A 19,110-nucleotide genomic window follows, 5' to 3' on the forward strand; every position below is an offset into this window, starting at 1 on the left:
CTGTGTCAAGACTTCTATTTCTGCAATCCTGGCCCTGTGACCATGTCTACAACTGTTTGCTTCCTCTAATAATAATTAACCAGATTATTACAATACCTTCCCTTCTCAAGGCATCTTTGCCGGGCCAAATACTCCTCAATTAAATGAAGAAAGGCCTTTTCCAAAATTCACCCATTAAACCTGTAACTGAGTTCTTTCTTGCACCCAAAAACTATGTTAAGTCCTGATTTAAAAAAAAAAAATCTCAGTTCTCATAAATTTCTTTTAAGTTGTAGATATCGAATTGTAGGCCAATTGTCAAAGTTGAAGATAAGTCAAAGTCAATATAAAGAGACTGCAGAGGGAGCTTAGGGGATGGCATGACTAGGGAACCTGGAGACATTTGACTGATTCTTACTTTACCTGGACCGATGACAAGCTGCAATGTTTTTAAAAAATGGTTTTAAACCCAGTAAGAAAAATAAATATTCTTTATGAGGATTGTGCTGCAATGGAGGCAGTTAGGTTGTTTTATGGCCATGGGTTGGACAGCTCATATCTTCCCTACACGAACTGGACCAGACTCAGACCCTGGGAACCCTGAAGTCAAAATCTGTTGCAGTTTAAACACGCTGAATATTCTATGACAGCAGCAGTTAATTAACCTCCCTGTCTCTCCATATCCTCATCTGTTAAGGGAAGGTGATAACTATAGTTTCTGAGTGGTATAGGTATTGTGAAGATGTTTTAGTCAGCTTTTTAGCTGCTGCAACTAAAAGATCTGACCCAGAACAATTTTAGGGGAGGAAAAGTTTATTTGGGGGCTCACAGTTTCAGGAGTCTAAATCCATAGACTGCAGGCTCCATTCCTTGGGGCTCATGGTGAGGCAGGATATCACGGCGGAAGAGTATAGCATAGGGAACCAGCTCACAAGATGATCAGGAAGCAGAAAAGACCCCACACTGGCCAGACACAAATACATACCCCAATGCCACAACCTAATTTCCACCTCCTCCAGCCACATCCCACCACTTTGTTACCACTCAGTTAATCCCTATCAGGGGATTAATTTACCCATTGGATTAAGACACTAACAACCCCATCATTTCTCCTCTGGACCTTCTTTAATTTTATCAGTCAGTTCTCCACCCAGGAACAACAACCAGGAGGATGGAGATACACACACACACACACACACACACATATATATAAAGAGAGAGAGAGAGAGAGAAAGAGAGAGAGAGAGAGAGAGATTTGATTCAAGGAATCGGCTAATGTGATTGTGGGAACAAGCTGGAAAGTTTAGAGTAGGAGCAGAAATTTCAGTTCACAAGCAGAATTTTATTTTATTTAGGGAAGCCTCACATCTTCTCTTGAGGGTTTCTTTACAATGGATTTTATCCAGTCCACCTAAACTATTGAGAAAATCTCTATTTTTTCACATCTCTATTGAAGTAAAGTTGATATATAAAGAACTGCATGTATTTAGTGTGCACAATTCGATGAGCGTGGACACGCGTAAACAATCATGGTACCATCACCACAATCAGGGCCACAGATTTTTCCAAAGTTTTCTTGTGTCCTTTTAATTCAGTGGGGGGGGGAGGTTATTGTTGTTTTGTGTGTGTAGTAAAAACAGCATGAGATCTACCCACTTAATGATCTGACGTCTACAATACTGTATTGTGAAGAATAGGCACTATATTGTACATTAGTTCTCTGGAATTTATTCATCTAGTGTAACAGAACTTTATACCCATTGAACAATAACTCACCAATTCCCCATCTTCAGCTCCTGGAAACCACTACTGTATTCTCTGCTTATAAGAGTTTGTCTATTGAACATGTGAGTGGAATCACTTAGTATTTGTCCCATGACTGGCTTATTTCACTTAATATAATGTCCTCCAGTTTTATCCTTTCTGTCAAAAATGACAGTCTTCCCATCTTTTTAAGGCTGAATAACATTCCTTTTTATGCATATGCCATGTTTTCTTCATGATTCATTCATTCATCAGTGGACATTAAGATTATTTCCATATCTTGGCTATTAGTTATCCCCTCAAGAACCTGATTTCAGTTCTTTTTGATAAAAACTCAGAAGTAGTATTGCTGGATCATATTGGGTTTCTATTTTTAAATTTTGAAGAACCCTTCAATTGTTTTTCATAACTGGTGCATCATTTTACGCTCCCACCAACAAGGTTCCAATTTCTTTGAATCCCCATCAATACCTATTATTATGTGTGTGTGTTTATAATAACCATCCTAACAAGTATGAGGTGATATCTTATTATAATTTAATTCACATTTCCTTGATAATTAATGATCTGAAAATCTTTTATGTACCTATATATGTTCAAATCCTTTGCCCATTTAAAAATCAAATTATTGAGTGTTTCCTTGCTTTGCTATTAAGTTGCAGGAGTTTTTTACTTAAGAAATGAACCATTTAGGAGATCTATGATTTGCAAATATTTCCTCCTATTCCATAGGTTACCTTTGCATTCTGTTGGTTATTTCCTTTCCTGTGCAGAAACTTTTTAGTTTGATGTAGTTCTCCTTGCCTACTTTTCTTTTTGTTACCTGTGTGCTTTCACTGTGAAATCATCGCCAAGACCAATGGCAAGAAGGCACTCCCTTGTGTTTTCATCTTGGAGTTCTGTAGCTACAGGTCTTAGGAGTAAGTCTTTGATCCATGATGAGCTGGTTTCTGTTATAAGGTGAGATAAATATTCCATTTCATTTTCCTACATGCAGATATCCAGCTTTGATATGTCTGAAATGATAAGAACAGTATCTGACACGTGGTAAGAATTCTTGGATTTTTGTTACAGCTTTGTTTGTGTGGTACTGGTGAAGTCAGGGAGGCAGGAGACCTGGGTTTTGGTCCCCACTGTACTGGATGAACTTGTAGAAGTCATGTCTCTGCCATGGGTTTCCTTTGAGGCAGTTGACCAGACCATCTGTCAAGCTTAGACATTTTAAAATTCTGTACATAAACTCCTTTGTGAGATGTAAGAACTTGAGAAGGCTTTCTGGTGTGTAGGTAGCTTGGAGATGCTGAGTTCTCACAGATATGTCAAGGCCTCCTTGTGGATTCACACCAGGAACTCTGTATCTATCTCAGTTTTTCTACAGAGTGGTTGATCTGTTTTCTTTTTGCCAAGATACGTTCTGTCAGCCTCATCAGGGCTCATGATCCAGCCTCGTGGCAGGGAGAAAAGGAAGACGGTGTTTTTATTTGTCTGCTTCACCATGCCTTCTTTCCTTTGGGATCCCTACTGAGAAAGGTCAAAATGAAATTCTGCAACTGCCATGATGAGAAATGCCAGCTGATTGAAGAAGCAGGGCCCACATAAACTGTGGTGCCTGGCTGGAAAGACCTGATGTGAGATGTGTCAAACATAACTCATCTTTCAGCTCAGGGAGGTTCAGTGGTCCCTTCCTTTCTTCCCACCTAAAGAGCACGTTACAAACATCCCGACAGGTGAAGAAGGGAGGGTAGCTAACCTAAGCATGGTGGAGAATCTAAGAGAAGGCAAAGAAGGAGTTCCATGTGGTTTATGCCCCTTCCCCTAAAGAAGAGGACTACTACTCTTCCAATGCAGGGGAATGTTTTTAAGGCTGCTTCCACTTCCTTGCTCTTATTTGCATCTGCCTACTTTGGCTTTTTATTTGTAGAAGAGAAAGTCTCTGAGTGTCAGACTGAAGCATTCTGTGGGCTGGATTTATTATGAGCAAAATTTTGAGCCTTAAGGAAATGATCTTAGAAACTGTCCTTCTTTCTATGTCCAGGCCCAGCAAGCTCTCTTCTGTTTCTTGTTCTACATAATGTGAGTAGCAAGATCAGTAAGGAGGATAAGCTTGTGAGGCATATCCAAATGACCAAATCATCGATTTGTTCCACTGTCCATTGGAAAGAAAGGTGGAACTTCATTCTACCTTGAATTAAAAAGAGGTTCTCACAATTCCTACCAAAGCAACATTGCATTGCTTTGCCTTTCAACCAAATTGAACTAATCCTTTCATTGACTTTATTTTGAACCCTGTGCAACTGGAACTAATCTCAGCATGTCCAACTTAGAAGGAAATTCAAATACATCAATGTTCCATAAAGTCCTTTAGATTTTCTGCACTTGACTTTCTTCATTATGCTTGTGGTCCTGCAGCTTACACTTGAACAGTTTCAGCAATAAAACATACTCTTTTATATTATTTTGTTTTTTAACAGATTTAATTACAGTAAATGTTTCTTTGCTATTGTTTTGTAACCTCCTCTCAAAATTCTGTTTTTCCCAGTTGTGGAGTCAGACAAAGTAAATTGTAATATCTTTTCGTATGACAATGCTTTAAATATTTAAATGATTCTTAGAGTAGGTTATGTTGTAGTACAGATATTTGTTTCTTAAATATGCATCTGTCCATCATGGGCCATCTGAGAACTCTGCTGAATGTTACCCTCTCATAGGGTTGACAGAAAGGCTGCTATGATGTTGATCACCGAGGCACAGGGAAAGATAAAACTTGTAAATCATGCTCCAGCTCTCAAAACCTCCTTCTGAAAGTGTTCAAATAGCTTTTCCTTATATTTCACCAGCCCATACAAGTTATATGGGCTACTTCAAAATCCGAGGAGACAAAGAAATGCAATCCTATTATGCAATTGGAAAGAAAACCAGATATATTTAGTCACAGCACTATTAGCAAATTTTATAAGCTCAAGAGTAATTTTTTAACCAAAAGAATTTTGAGACCTTCACATGACAATAATTTGCTTTTAGCATCTGCCGATTGAGTAAACATATAATGACCAAAAAATTAGTTTAAATTGAGTAATGATTGTAACTGAATGTTAATTGTAATTATGCGATTTTCTATGGTCAAACTTTTCTTAAATTCTAAATGAAAGAACTTGAATTTTAATTCAGTGTTACAACAGAAGCTGACAGCCCTCCACAGTCATTTTGTGGTGTTCCACTCCTAGGATTCAACTGTTGAGCTCTTGCTCCGCAGTCCTGAGCCTCACTCAATTCTGTCTTGCTGTGGGTCATCTCGCACAGTCCTCTGAACTGCTTGTCCCTAAAACATAAACATGGCCCTCCCATTTATTCTCCAAGTCACAATCAGCATAATATTCTTTTGGATTGCACTTTTACTGGTATCTCAGGGTTAATAGGAGGGGGAAGTAAGTGGTGGGGATAGAGAGGAAAATTAGACATCAAGTTTTAAAGCGTCTTACCTATCTCTCACCTCCTTCCATTCTGATGCTGAATCCATGTATTAGTCAACTATCTATTACTGTGACAAAATACCTGTAATAATCAACTTTGTAAGAGGAAAGGTTTATTCTGGGTCACAGTTTTGAAGCTTTCAGTCACAGTCAGTTAGCCTATGAATTTTGGGCTTATGTCAAGGCAGCATACCATGGCAGGAGCACATGGTAGGGAAGGCCTGTTGAACTCATGGTGACCCAGAAGCAAAGAGAAGGGAAGAGGAGGAGCTGGAGTCCCAATATTCCCTTCAAAGGCATGCCCCCAATGACCTAACTTTCTTCTTCTGGGCCCTACTTCTAAAGGTTCCACCACCCCAACAGCACCACAGGCTGGGGAACAGACCTCCAACACATGGCCCTTGGGGCACATTCAAGATCCAGACTGATTTCATCTTAACCCCCACCCCTGGGTCTCACCTCTGTGTCTCTAGTTATCAAAGAAAATACTCAACTTAGCTATTACTGATTTTTAGCAAAGCAGTTTAACTCCGCTCATCTTAATCTCTTCCATTCTGATTTATTCTAGTGCATTCTTTCCTCACCAAAGGGTTTATTAATGTTTTCTAAGAAATAATTATCTAACAAATTCTCTACATTTAAACAGAGAGAAACAGTCAAGAAATGCATTTCTCTTTAAGAAAAAGAAAAGTCTCAGCTTTTTATTCCTACTAACCTCATATTTTAAAAAAAAAATACTTTAAAATATTGTGATCATGGTTTATAAAGAGTCAGTTTAGGACTGTTGAAGAAGTCAGACCATGATATATCTTTGAAGACCTATTAGCTTATCTTCATTTTTATTTGAGGCAGGTAACTAACATAATCAGTGGATTGTAGACAGAGAATGTCCAAGAGAGGCAAAGAGACCGGCCAGGAGCTTGTTGTAACACAGATTAAAAAGGAACAGTAGGAATGAAGAGAAGGATGCAGTCAAGCCATGTTTAGGAGACAGAATGGAGAGGACCCAGTGCGTGAGAGTGAGGGGAAAGAGGATTATTGGGAACGATGCCAGTTTTCTGTTGGTAGCCATGAGATGAGTGTTGGTACAATTCACTGTGGCAGAAAATAAATGAGTGGAAATAGCTTTAGGGGAAATTTTTTTGTTTCATTTTGAACAGATTTTATTGTAGGTCTGTGGGGCATCCCACATGATCTGGGAACAGATTTATAATCAGGTCTTTCAGGCAGGACTGGACATTAGGATGTGCATCCTTGAGAAAAAGACAAAGTTGCCTCTTTGAACCCTGATATCGTGGGGAAGACTCTATGTAAAAGTTCCTCCTTGCTGCCTTTATCCCATTTGAAGTCTGAGACTTATTTGCTGCACATCATTGTCTTAAAATGTAGAAGTGATGTCTAAGTGCTTGAGACTTTAATCCAGCCACCACTCTTGAAAAAAAACAGAGATCTTTGTCTTCGGGTAGACCAAGCAAGGAATCTCTGCTGATTGATCTAGTCACTCTACAAAGTGTTGCTTGGACCCCCAGGATTTAGCCTTAACAGAGTTAGAAGGAGCCCTCTCGTTAGAAGTGAACAATTGCCTCTTGTGTGTGATGGATGCATATTTACCAATATAGCTTATTGGTCCCCATCTTTCATCCATTCTTCTTGTGGGTGCAGTTATAGGCTTCACTGTTTTTCCATCTTACTCATTTTTGTGGGCAATTCTCTTTTGCCATCACAGAAAAAAATTTATACGGAAAGAGAAAAATGTGATTAGCATGGCCCCATTCATATTACTAGCAGAAGCTCCCACTGTGGAAGCTACAGACTTGGACTTGGGCATCCCACCCCAGCTGTAACCCAGGTGCTGTCTATGATAGAGAAAAGAACACCAGGATTAGAGGCAGGACCTGCCTTCAAGTCCTGAGTTTTCATTTCACTAGATGATTCCTTTAGCAAGTCACTTACCTCTTTGTGTCTTCTTGACTGATCTGAAAAAGGGGACAAATTATTGCAGATGTTGCTGCATCATAGAGCTGTATGGAGAGGAGAGTAGGATAAAAACAAGTAAAAGGCTGCGGAATCCGATGAGATATGACAGCCCACATGCTCCCTGCTGCTGAGCTTTGGTTCAAGAACAAATGTCTTTCATCTACTCTTCCTCATAAAGTTCGCACTTCCTTCTGTTGTTGTGGAAGCATTCTTAATTTAAAAATAATAAGAAGAATAACTCTTCTGTCTCTTGCAGTGCATAGTCTGGGACTGGGACTCCAACGGCAAGCACGACTTCATTGGAGAATTCACCTCGACATTCAAGGAGATGAGAGGCGCAATGGAAGGGAAACAGGTACGTGGCAAACCACCTGGGGTGTGGCCCCAGACACCCTCTGTGATGTTTCCTTGGCACTCCACTACAAATGAAACTGCCAGAGACAAGGCATCCAAGTATGATTAAGTCTGATGAAAAGGGAATGTGGTAGAATTTGAGTCCATAACTAACCCAACCTAAAGCATTGTGTGACCTTAGTCAAGACACTGTCCCTAAAGGGTACATTTTCTCCATGGACAGGTTAAATGACAGAATTTCTCACTTTCTTTAGCCGGGTAATCTTGGAAAAGTGACTTAATCTCTCTGTGCCTTTTTCTTCTCACATGAAAAAAAAAATGAGGGTGATAATTGTACCTCTCTTGTAGAATTTTGTGAAAAATAAAGATGACAATCCATGTCATACATTAGCAGACCACCTATCCCATAGCCCACACTTCCAAAATACCTGCTAATAACATTATTCTTTCCTTCTCTACATATCCATGATTTGGTGGTACTGATAACACATTCAATGCTTTGAAGAAATTATTTAAATCCTCCAAATTTTCATTACAGGCACAGGTTCCTTAATTTCACTATTACACACTTGTTATCAAGACATGCACCCAAACACTGCCACACAACACAAAGACACGTTGCACCACATAGAAAGCTAAATCCCTCTTTATTTCTCTCAGACACACACATCTTAAACATCAATCAATTAGTGTGGCTTGGGCCCTAACCATGCAACTTCTCATACCTGTCCAGTGTGTGTCTCCCATATTCCAGCTATAGTACCTGAATCTCTTTGCTGGAGGGCTTTCTCTGACTGCTGTAACCAGCTTTGCCCAGGTCCAAAGCAGGCAGAAAGTGTGGGGGAAGATCTAACACCTTCTGAAAGCCCTCCACAAACAACTAATGGGAACTGGGGTATAAATACCCCAACTCTCTTGCCCTTCAGGGAGCAAAACTCGGAGGCATGCGTTCTATGTGGTTTTCCAGAGTTCCTCAGCAGGAAACACCCTAGATGCCCACAGTGTAACTGACTTGATGACATACCTATCCATAGCTACCTCCTCTAATTCCCCTCTGTGTAGGTGTGTCCTGGTATTACCTGCCAGATGACCTGTTTTCACTTATATCCTTGTCTAAGAGTTTACTACTGGGGGAACTCAACCCAAGACTCCTGCCATTCTTACACTAAGTCTACTGACCTAACAGAGCAGAAAGGAGTAGCAACAGAGCAGAGAGCTCAGTGACTGTGAAAAAGGGCTCTTCCCTTAGAGTTAAGACCACATGACTGACAGGTCAGAAGTCCTGATTAGAGATGATTTCCCAACTCATTGTTCTTCCTTTTGGGGAGGGGGGGGTAGGTTGGGAGGCAATGCTTGGAATTGAACACACAGTCTCACACATACTAGGCAAGCACTCTACCCCAATTATTTTTTTTGAGTCCCCTTTTTCAGATGTAAGGCCAGGATAAAATCAGATTGGATGAAAATTGACTGATGTCCTTTGGAATTAGAAGTTGAATCTGAATGAGACCACTTCTCAAATGCATACCTTGGCTCTGGAAACTCAAGGGCAGCTTTCCACTGAGCTCCTGCAATGGCTCCCATGTATGTTCTTGCATCCCATACATTGCAAGAAACTTGTCAAACATGCAGAGACCTCCCACAAGTAGGCATGCAGAGTTTCAGGGCCACAATGAAAATCAACACTATGTTATAAGTCACTCTCAGGATAATAAGGAACATGACCAGAGAAATTGTTACTCCAATTAATGTACAGCAGTACCAGGCCCTGTTGAGCTAATAAACCAATGACAGTTTATCAATACCACCTGCTAGAGTTCTAAGGGGTTTTATAAAGTTCTGCCTTGTTTGCCTCTATAAATAAAAATAGTCGAATCAATAAATATGGGAAACATTTCATCTTTGGGCTCCTAAAAGGGAATTAAAAGTAGGATTATAACAATATATCATGTTTAAAAACCACTAAAGCCTATGCTTTCAAACAGAAGCAAATCTTTAAGTCCCACTGAAGAAATGGACCCCATGCTACTACACTTTAATATATCACTGAGATACCAGAAAATTGTAGTTCAGCCACCCAGCCCATGTTTTGACACATTTGCAGAGTGGGAACTATTCTTTATTGATTTTACAATACTTACTGGGAAGTACCTGAACTCCAGTAACTGTGCTAGGCTCTAGTTATCCCCTGACTGACCACCTTGACATTGTCTCTGAAGCTTACAGACTAGTGGGAGTCGGGGTGGAACATAAACACATGCAAATCACGTCCACAAAAAAATAAAATAAAATGCAAATAAAATTTGTGACAAAATTTATTTAAAAAACCAGTTTAGATACAAAAGTGTGTCATACAATCTGAAAAGGCGACATTTAAATTAAGGTCCTTTAAGTATGAAGAGAAGTAAGCCTGTAACAAGTGAGAAAAAGGCAGTGCAGGCGGAGGGCAAAGCATTGTGAATTGTGGAGGCAGGAAAGATCTTGGTGTGGTTGAGCACATGGAAAGAATCCGGTGTATCTGGAGTAGAGAGAGTGAGGGAGCCATGCATGAGCTGTGGTCAAATCAGGGCAGAGGCCAGGAAAACCAGGTTCTGGTAGATTCTTCTGATTTCTGTGAGGGCACACTGAAGTTATGCTCTCTAACACATGTGGTTATTTAAATTTTGATTAATTAAAATGAAATTAAAATTTCAATTCATCGGTCATATTAGCCACATTTCAAGTGCTCAATAGCCTCATGTGACTGGCAGCTACAATCTTGGATGTGCAAATGCAAAATAGTCCCATCGTTACAGACGGTTCTAGTGGACAGCACTTCAAAGGATTTTAAGTTAGAGGTGGCATGACTGGTTTTAATTTTTTGAAAGATTGTTCCGTCTACTGTGTAGATAATCAATTAAAGAGTGGCACAGAAGCGAGGCAGGGAGATCTGTTAGGAGGCTGTCAGGACTGAATAAATGGTAATGGAAATAGAGAAAAGTAGAGAGATTTAAGACACATTTTGGAGATGGGAACCATAAAATTTGTTGAGGAATGGGATACCAGGGAGAAAGGGAAGGAGAAAAATAATGTAAAGATGCATTGATCCTGAAATTAGGAAGATGTGTGGCAGGGATGTCTAGTTTGTGAAGAAAATTAGAGATTTAGGTTTTGGAAAAACTGGGACTCAAGGGAGAAACTGACCTATAAGTGCATTTTAGGAGGTGCCGACAAAGAAGGGCTATTTAAAGTCGACAGAAGGGATGAATAACCAGGAGAGAAGAAAGAAGAGAGGACAGAGGAGGCTTAAGCCCTGAGGAACCTGAATGAGCAGTATCAGAGAGAAAAAGAAGGCAGCATCATTCACCCGAGCTTCCTGTATGGGCCATGGCTCTGGTGGTACAGGGTGAATTCTTGATTGATCTTGATTAATGCTTGAGTACCCTTCATAAGCACCCTTAGGTTGAAGTAGCCCAGGGGAAATTTTTCAAGCCCAAATGGGGGAGTCCCCATGAGACCCTCCTAGAGGAGACATTGTGGTCAGGAGGCCAGGATTTGGAGTGACATTGTTGTGGATGTGAATCCCAGAGCCCAGCAGTCACCACCTGCATGACCCAGGCAAGTTTCTTCTCTTCTGTGAGCCTCGTCCTGGGCTCATAAAAGTGGTTTCGAGAAGAATTAAATGGGATTGTAGAAGTAAAGTGGAAAACCCATAGTTTCACAACAGTTTCATCTGCAGACAATGCAGTAGACTCCCCTACCCCCCAACAGGTACAAAGGTCCCAGGTACCTTCAGGTTTTGATTCTGCTTCCTTGGAAGCCCCTGCTTGGCTCAGCTAACCCATCCTACTCTACCAGCTTATCTTGGCCTAAGATAAAAATGAGTGCACTTTTCATGGGTGAGCATTATAATTCTTAATAGAATGCAGAATCTAAGATTTCATCTCACTCTAGTCAGAATGGCAATTATCAAGAACACAATAAATGCTGGTGAGGTTGTGGAGGAAAAGGTATACTCATACATTGTTGGTGGGACTGCAAATTACTACAACCACTATGGAAAGCAATGTGGAGAATCCTTAAAAAACTAGAAATGAATCACCACATGACACAGCTATCCCACTCCTTGGTATTCATCCAGAAGAACTAAAATCAGCATATTATAGTGATTCCATCACTTCAATTCACAATTCACAACACCCAGATTATAGAATCAACCAAGATGCCTGTCAATAGAAGAATGGCAAGAAAATGTGGTATATATACACAATGGAATTTTACTCAGCCATGAAGAATGAAGTAACAGAATTTTCTGATAAATGGATGGAAATGGAGAAAATTGTGCTTAGTAAAATAAGGCAGACTCAGAAAATTAAGGGTCAAATGTTTTCTTTCATATGTGGAAACAAGAGCAAATTAAGGGAAAGAAGGCAGTGGGGAGAGGATCCAATATCCTCAAGATAAAGGAAAGATCAATGGAGTAGAAGGAGAATGAGAGGGAGGAAGGAAGGAAGGAAGGAAAAGGGCAGGCCCCAAATACAGAATGAATTTAGCAAAATCCTGTTATATAAATGTTCCAAAGGGAATTGCACCTTTATGCATATGTATAAAACACCAAAATAAGTAAATAAATAAATAAAGGAGTGAAAGGAAGATCAGTTGAGTAGAGGAGGAATAGAAGGAGGGAGGAGAGGAAGTAGAGGAGAGAAGGGGAATTGAAATCAAATTCCTTACATGTATGATTTTGTCAAAATGAACCCAAACACCATGTATAATCATAATTCTCTAATTTTAAAAAAATATAGAACTCAGAATGATTAGCTCATTCACGTTTCCATTTGCTATGTCCTACTTGATGGAAGAAATTGAGGTTAATAGCTATTATTGAAAATGACAAAAGAGTCCGCATAGCTAATTTTAGGATCTTTTCTTTCCAATTGTTGATTAAATCCCTAAGCCAGTTGTTCATACTGTAATATCAGAGGAAGCTTTGAAAGAAAAAAGCAATTTCATTTTTGATGAATTTGGGAGGGACTTGTGAGGCTTTGTCTGTAAATACCAAATATACTTTGAAGTGGGCTAGTAGCCTCGCTTCTCAGGTGACGCCCGGTGAATGAAAAGAAAACCTATAAGAAGGGGAAGAAAAGAGAACCCTGATGATGGTGGAGAGCCGTGGGCGTTAGCAAAACACAGTGCTGGAGATCTTCTGATCTCAGATTCCATTCTGACTCTTTTCTTTCTTCCGTTGACAAATCCCAGATTTGAAAGGAGTCATAGAGACACTTAGCCAGTTCAGGATTCCTATCTTCCAAACGGTTATATGTTTACAGTCCCTGCCAGAACTTCCCCAGTGTTGAGAAACTACCTCATTCTCTGTAACTGGATAACAAATGACCTCAAAACTTCCTGGATGAAAAGAACAATCATTATTTCCTCACCTTTTTCTGGGCTGGCAATTTTGGTCGAGTTTACCTGAGGCACTTCCTCTCTGCTCCACATGGGACCGACTGAACTTTCCAGCATTTGCGCCCCAGTCGCTGAGACGGCTGGAACCTCTGTGCATTCTGTCATCCTCCAGGAGACCAGCATAAGCTTTTCTACACAGTGGAAAAACTTCCCAGAAGCAAGACACAGATGCTTTTCAGCCCTCTGCTTATATCACATATACTAATGTCCCACTGATCAAAATAAGTCACATGACTAAGCTCAGCCTCATTCTGGGAGGGAATTATAGGAATGCACTGACACCAAGAAGAGTGGATCACTGGGGGACACCACAGTGTCAGTCTGCACCTCTCACATCTGCCTCATAAACTACTTCATTCACTTCTGATTGTCAAGGAGTGGAATTTTGTCTCCTTGGTGGAAATCTCAGGATCCACCTCCCATAGGATGGTGGGCTGGACCATTTAATAATTCTCGAATGTATGTCTCATGGTTGATTTTTGTTCCATGAAATCTGTAGACTGGAAAGGTTGAGGACTATTCTTCTAGATTTCCCCTTAATTCCCAGCTAACTTCTCAGGTACCAGCCAATCTTATCCCTTGGAGGAGTCCTTCTGGAGATCTCTTATGCCACTGTTGTAACATATATGATTCCACTATTTCAGTCTTCAGTGAAGTCTTGTGTAAACTCATCCGTGTTCTCTCTCACATCAGTGGCCCACATTCCATGCTCCTCACTTTTCCTATTTTTTAAACCAATTCCCAGATTTAGCCCTTGAGTATCACTCAACTGTGTGTCTGCAGATCTCTTATTTTCTCTGCTGCTTAATCTGACCCTATGAATACTAAGCATTTATGTGTGCCAGGCACTGGTCTATAATATTACATAGATTAATCAGGCAATGATCACAATAAGCCAATGAGATAGATATCATTATAAGCTCCATTTTACAGAGGGGATGTTGGATAGAGGAATCAAGTGATTTGCCAAAGGTCACACAGCTGGGAAATGAAGGAGCTGGAATTTGAACCAGGCAGTAGTACTGGAGTCTCACTCTGTCACTCCCCTTTACCGCTCCCTTCAATGCAAGTGTTACCTCCTAGAGACCACTCATCAGTCCTCCACCTGTGCGTTCCCAAAAGCACCCAACATCTCACCCTCATTAAGAGACTCTACTTCCTCCTGAGCAGCCTCTCAGGCTGTGGCCTTCTCGTTGCAGGTGCAGTGGGAATGCATCAATCCCAAGTACAAAGCCAAGAAGAAGAATTACAAGAACTCAGGCATTGTGATTCTGAATCAGTGCAAGGTACGTACACAGCCCTCTCTTCCAGGAGTGTGAAGTTAGGGTGGTCTGGAAGGAAGAGTGCAGACTGTGTGGTCAGAGGGAGAGTGTGTCACAATGAAGGGATCTTTTTTTAAGACAAGGAGAAGGAAAGGGGAAATGCTGAGGAATGATATTAACCATGTTATTTTGTTATATGTTGTGTATGTACAAATATGTAACAAATCCCACCTTTATGCACAACTGTAATGCGCCAATAAAAATATGGAAAAAAGACAAAAATCAGAAAGTCAATCTTAATGGATATACAAATAGAAATGTAATCGTAGGTACCCTTGGAACAAATCATAGGTGCCAATTCACTATTCCCACCCCCAAGGACAGTCCTGCCCCCAAAGACAAGAGAGCCCTGGTCACTGGTCAGGCTCCTCTCTGTTCAGGAAGATACCCAAATGGACAGCCAGTATCTATAGGACACTTACTATGTTCCGTCACAGTGTTCAGTGCTTTATATGTGCTACTTCATTCATGCTTAAAGAGACCATGTAAAAAAGACAATGGAAGAAGATTAAAGAAATTCCTCCTAAAGAGGCTCAACTCTGCAGAAAATTCCATATGCTAATAACTAAATCTCTTAAGTTACATCCAAGAATAATTCTGCTGCTAGTTTGGTACTTAATATGTGAGAGTAACTTCAATAAAGCCTGTTTAACTTTCATCACAAGCCTTTCAACTGAAGTAATACGAGTAGCCCAGAGTCACGCAAGTGGTAAATTTAGGAATGGAGATGTTAACCCATGTCTGCCTGACTCTACTATATGCACATGAACATACACACACACACACACACACACACACACACAGATGCTCCTCAATTTATAATGGGGTTATGTCCCCAAAAAACTCATAGTAAGTTGAAAATAACAGAAGTCAAAAATGCATTTAATACTTAATACACATAAACTATCAAATATAGCTTGATAACATAGTACATTGTAGACTATTGGTTGTTTACCCTCATGGTCCTGTGGCCAACTGCTGTGGCTCTCTGCTGCTACCCAGCACTGAGAGAACATCATACTGCATATCCCGAAGCCTGGAAAATGTCAAAACTCAAAGTATGATTTCTACTGAATGCATATCACTTTCAGAACCTCATGGAGTAAGAAACATAACAAGATGAATCCTTACAAATGAGAGATTGTGCGTATATCAGGTTACTTCTCCTGAAATAGGCTTTTCCTGGCAGCCAAATGCTGCAGGACCGCATCCTTATATAACAAGATAGTAAAGGAAAAGGTTGATTGGTCTGGTTTAGGTCACATGCCACCCCTATCACTGAAACTAATGACACCCGGAGTCATTGTTTTACTGGTGTTTTTTTTTATTTTTTTTTGCTTTGGCATCTTGGGGCCTTGTGGATCCAAGGAGGAACTGCTTCTCTCAGGCTTAGCTAATTCCTAGACACAGCACACTGCCTGCTGTCCAACATGCCCTTGACATGCATGTCGGGGTCCATACTCTCAACCACCCTCCTTAGCGAACTCTCACATGTCATGCTTACCCCAACCCCCGTGCATTACATCACCACAGGGACAGGTGCCAGATAACTAGAGACAACCTGCAGTTCAAAGTCTCCTGGAAAGATTCAAACTATGCAACTCTAAGACTGGTTGACTGCTTATCCTGCCTTATCCAGTGAAAAATCACAATGAAGAATGAATCTCTCTCTCTCTTTTTTTTTTTTTGCGGTGCTGGGGATTGAACCCAGCGCCTTGTTCTAGCGAGGCAGGCACTCTACCAACTGAGCTATAGCCCCAGCCCCACAATGAAGTCTTTTATCCAATCTTTCATCTCACTCTTTCCACTCCCTGACCGACCCTGGTGTTGCCCATGTGGCCCTCCTTTGTGGTACAACATACCTTCTACCCTTTGGGGAACCGTGAGTGACAAACTCTTACAAAGTCTCTGTCATTCATGAATCATACCCATACAAACCAAATCCTGGGTACACTCAAAACAGCCAAGTGACAATGCCTGTGCACAGAGAAGCAGGAGAAAAGTACAGATGAACCAATTCAGTGGTTAGCCCTCTCCTTAAGGTGACTGTATATTATCTGTTCTGATCTTCCACAAGTTGATCTGACACTACAGCACTCAGATGCCACGGTAATCAGTCATTCCCAGATTCTTACTTCCTTGATTCTTTGTCAGACAAAGCATAGCCATAAGAAAGCCCAGAGCAGGCACGCTACAGAGAACTCAGTGAACATCAACCCCGGAAAAAGTCTGCCCACAGATAGGTGTGTGCCACCTAGAGGTGGGATCTACAGAGACCAACACAGGATTTTGTCAGTCTCTGAGAAACTTCCCTCAGCATCAAATGGAATCTGAGAAGTGAAGGAAGAAAATCAGTTATTGGCTGTCTGGGTAAAAGGATCCATTCTATAAGGTCCCTGACTGCAGCTACCGTGTCATCACCATGGCCCTAACACCTAGAGCCTAGTGGGTGCTTACCAAGAGTAAGGCAGTAGAATCTTAAAGAAGCAAAATTTAAGACCAGAAGTCAATAAAGTCCATGAGAACACAAATGATGGTAGCTGGCCAGAAGCAACAGTCCTGCTGAGTTCCAGCACAGGAGTCAAAAGGATGAATGATGCAGTCCAGACTTCCATAAGGTGAATCCCAAGCCCACCACCTACTAGCTACATGGTCTTAGCCTTAGTTTCCTCATCTATAAAATGGGTCTAATAATAACAAAAATAATAATAATAGTATAATCTCCATAGGACTATTCTAAGAATGAAAGGAAATAAAAGATGTTGAGTGCCTGGTACACACTAAGTACTCAATAAATGATAGTCCTTGTTGTCATTATTGTTTATGGCAGGAAAGGGGTTTAATTAACAGGAAATGGTCAATAAAAGCCTTCTCAGTTAATTGAATCTTGTCAAACCACCAATCTCGATTACCTGAACATTAAGAATGTTACCAGGACTGGGACTTAGGCACAGGGAAGAAAAACTGAAGCCAAGTATGAGACATTATTGATTCCAAAACAGTAGTAACCTTTAAAAATATAGTTTTGGTTTCACCCCAGAGGCGGAAGTTGATTAAAATCATACACAAACCAAAAGAAAAGAACAGGGGATGGAGGTTTGCAGCCTTCACAGGCTCATGAGTATTGACCTTGCTTTCTTTCTCCCTTCTAATGGAACAGTATCAACTGACCCATTTGCTTCCCACAGATTTCTTTCTGCTCTTTCCTCTGGTTTAGCAGCCTATCCCTAAAGTTTAGGCCTTCAAACTGCAAGGAAAAAGATGGTGCTGTTTTTAAGCTGGTTTCCTCTCCTCCTATGCAGATCCACAAGATGCACTCCTTCTTGGACTACATCATGGGTGGCTGTCAAATCCAGTTTACAGTAAGTTGATTGCTTGTTCATTCTTCTTTGGGGTAAAGAAAGGGAATTGGTACTGGTTTAGGGCTATTAAGATACAAAAGTCTATTAAAACCCAGGGTCAGCTTTGTTCAAGTCTCCTTGCTGATGGAGTGTGTGGAATCACGTTTTACAAACGAGTTCATGCTCCTGTTTTCTCCAGGGCATATGGTTCTTGGTATCCTAGCAGGATTCTTGCCACCTCAGGTGATTTGAGGAGCCTTTCTAATGCTTTTCCTTCCCACAGTAACCATATGAGGAATAAAGTGGTATGTAGGTTGCCAGATTTTGACACTCGGGGAGAAGGATGGGTAGGAAGTGAGTCATGCTAGTAAGTTTCACTGAACTAAGGCAGATGCCTAAGTTGTGTTCAAGTGACCAGAACTCAAGCACCAGTGTCATACCTGAGGATTAGCACAAAAGGCTCATCAGTCAATGGAAAGGTGAATTCCAAAGATTGGGGAACTCAGTTGAAATCAGCCTGAGAAACAGGATGAGCATCTAGTCTCGGCAGATGAATTGATGATCTTCTAATTGTAACCTGTGAGTTCATGGGGTTTACATACTTCTGATGTGTATGGATAGGTGAACTGGGTCTTTTTAAAGGTAGTTCAAGGTCAAGGTTGTGAGACCATCTGCCCAGGAACAACTTGCTTTCATTAACTTCATATTTAAAATATTCCTAGGCTGGGGCAGATGTAACCTCCAGAAAGAAAAATCTCTGGGACCAGATGGCAAAATATAGATGTGCTAAAACCCATGGGAAAGCAACCTGAATATAAATAAGATGCAATTTGTACAGTGTTCGTTTCTCAACTTACAGAAGCACTCGCAGTTAGTTCCCTAGACTGCCTCAGACATGTGAGGAAGGCATAGAAAATGGGTTTAAATTTTTTGTATAGTTTTGGGCCCAAGAGAGTCAAGGAAACCAATACATTCCTGAGATCAGAGATAGTGGTGTTCAAAGGACTAAAAGAGGAAATCACAAAGGATGGGACACGTGGTCATTTGATACACCAGCTTCTTCCTAGCTAGATGCTTATCTGTTCTGCTTAGAAAAATCTACCTATGACCTGCCTAAACTCAGGGCACTGCTCACTTACTCTTTTTTTTTTTTTTAATGTTTTAAGTTGTAGATGGACACAATACCTTTATTTTATTTATTCATTTATTTATATGTGGTGCTGAGGATCGAACCCATGCCTCACATGGGCTAAGCAAGCGCTCTACCACTGAGCTACAACTCCAGCCCTCACTTACTCTTGAATACTTTAAAGGAGCTGTTATTTGGTCCTTATCTAAGATCCAGCAGCCTATTCCTCCTACATGCACACAGGCACATATGGAAGGTAGTGAACATGTTCCCTGTGGGCACACATACACACACCCATCTTTTCTGTAGGTTCACTGCAGTTCCAGGTC

At 40.7% G+C, this 19,110-nt stretch overlaps 1 protein-coding gene across 1 annotated transcript in view; it reads left to right on the top strand.

Moving 5' to 3' along the window:
- Cpne4 (copine 4) overlaps positions 1-19,110 on the top strand; it is a 470,230-nt gene that overhangs the window by 408,368 nt on the left and 42,752 nt on the right. The window contains exons 8-10 of the mRNA XM_047564415.1: positions 7,447-7,545; positions 14,189-14,275; positions 17,614-17,673. Of these exons, the coding sequence (XP_047420371.1) occupies positions 7,447-7,545; positions 14,189-14,275; positions 17,614-17,673 (246 nt within the window). The remainder of the gene's footprint in view (positions 1-7,446; positions 7,546-14,188; positions 14,276-17,613; positions 17,674-19,110) is intronic.

Source organism: Sciurus carolinensis, chromosome 9 (genome assembly GCF_902686445.1).
Source record: "Sciurus carolinensis chromosome 9, mSciCar1.2, whole genome shotgun sequence".
Classification (NCBI taxonomy): domain Eukaryota; kingdom Metazoa; phylum Chordata; class Mammalia; order Rodentia; family Sciuridae; genus Sciurus; species Sciurus carolinensis.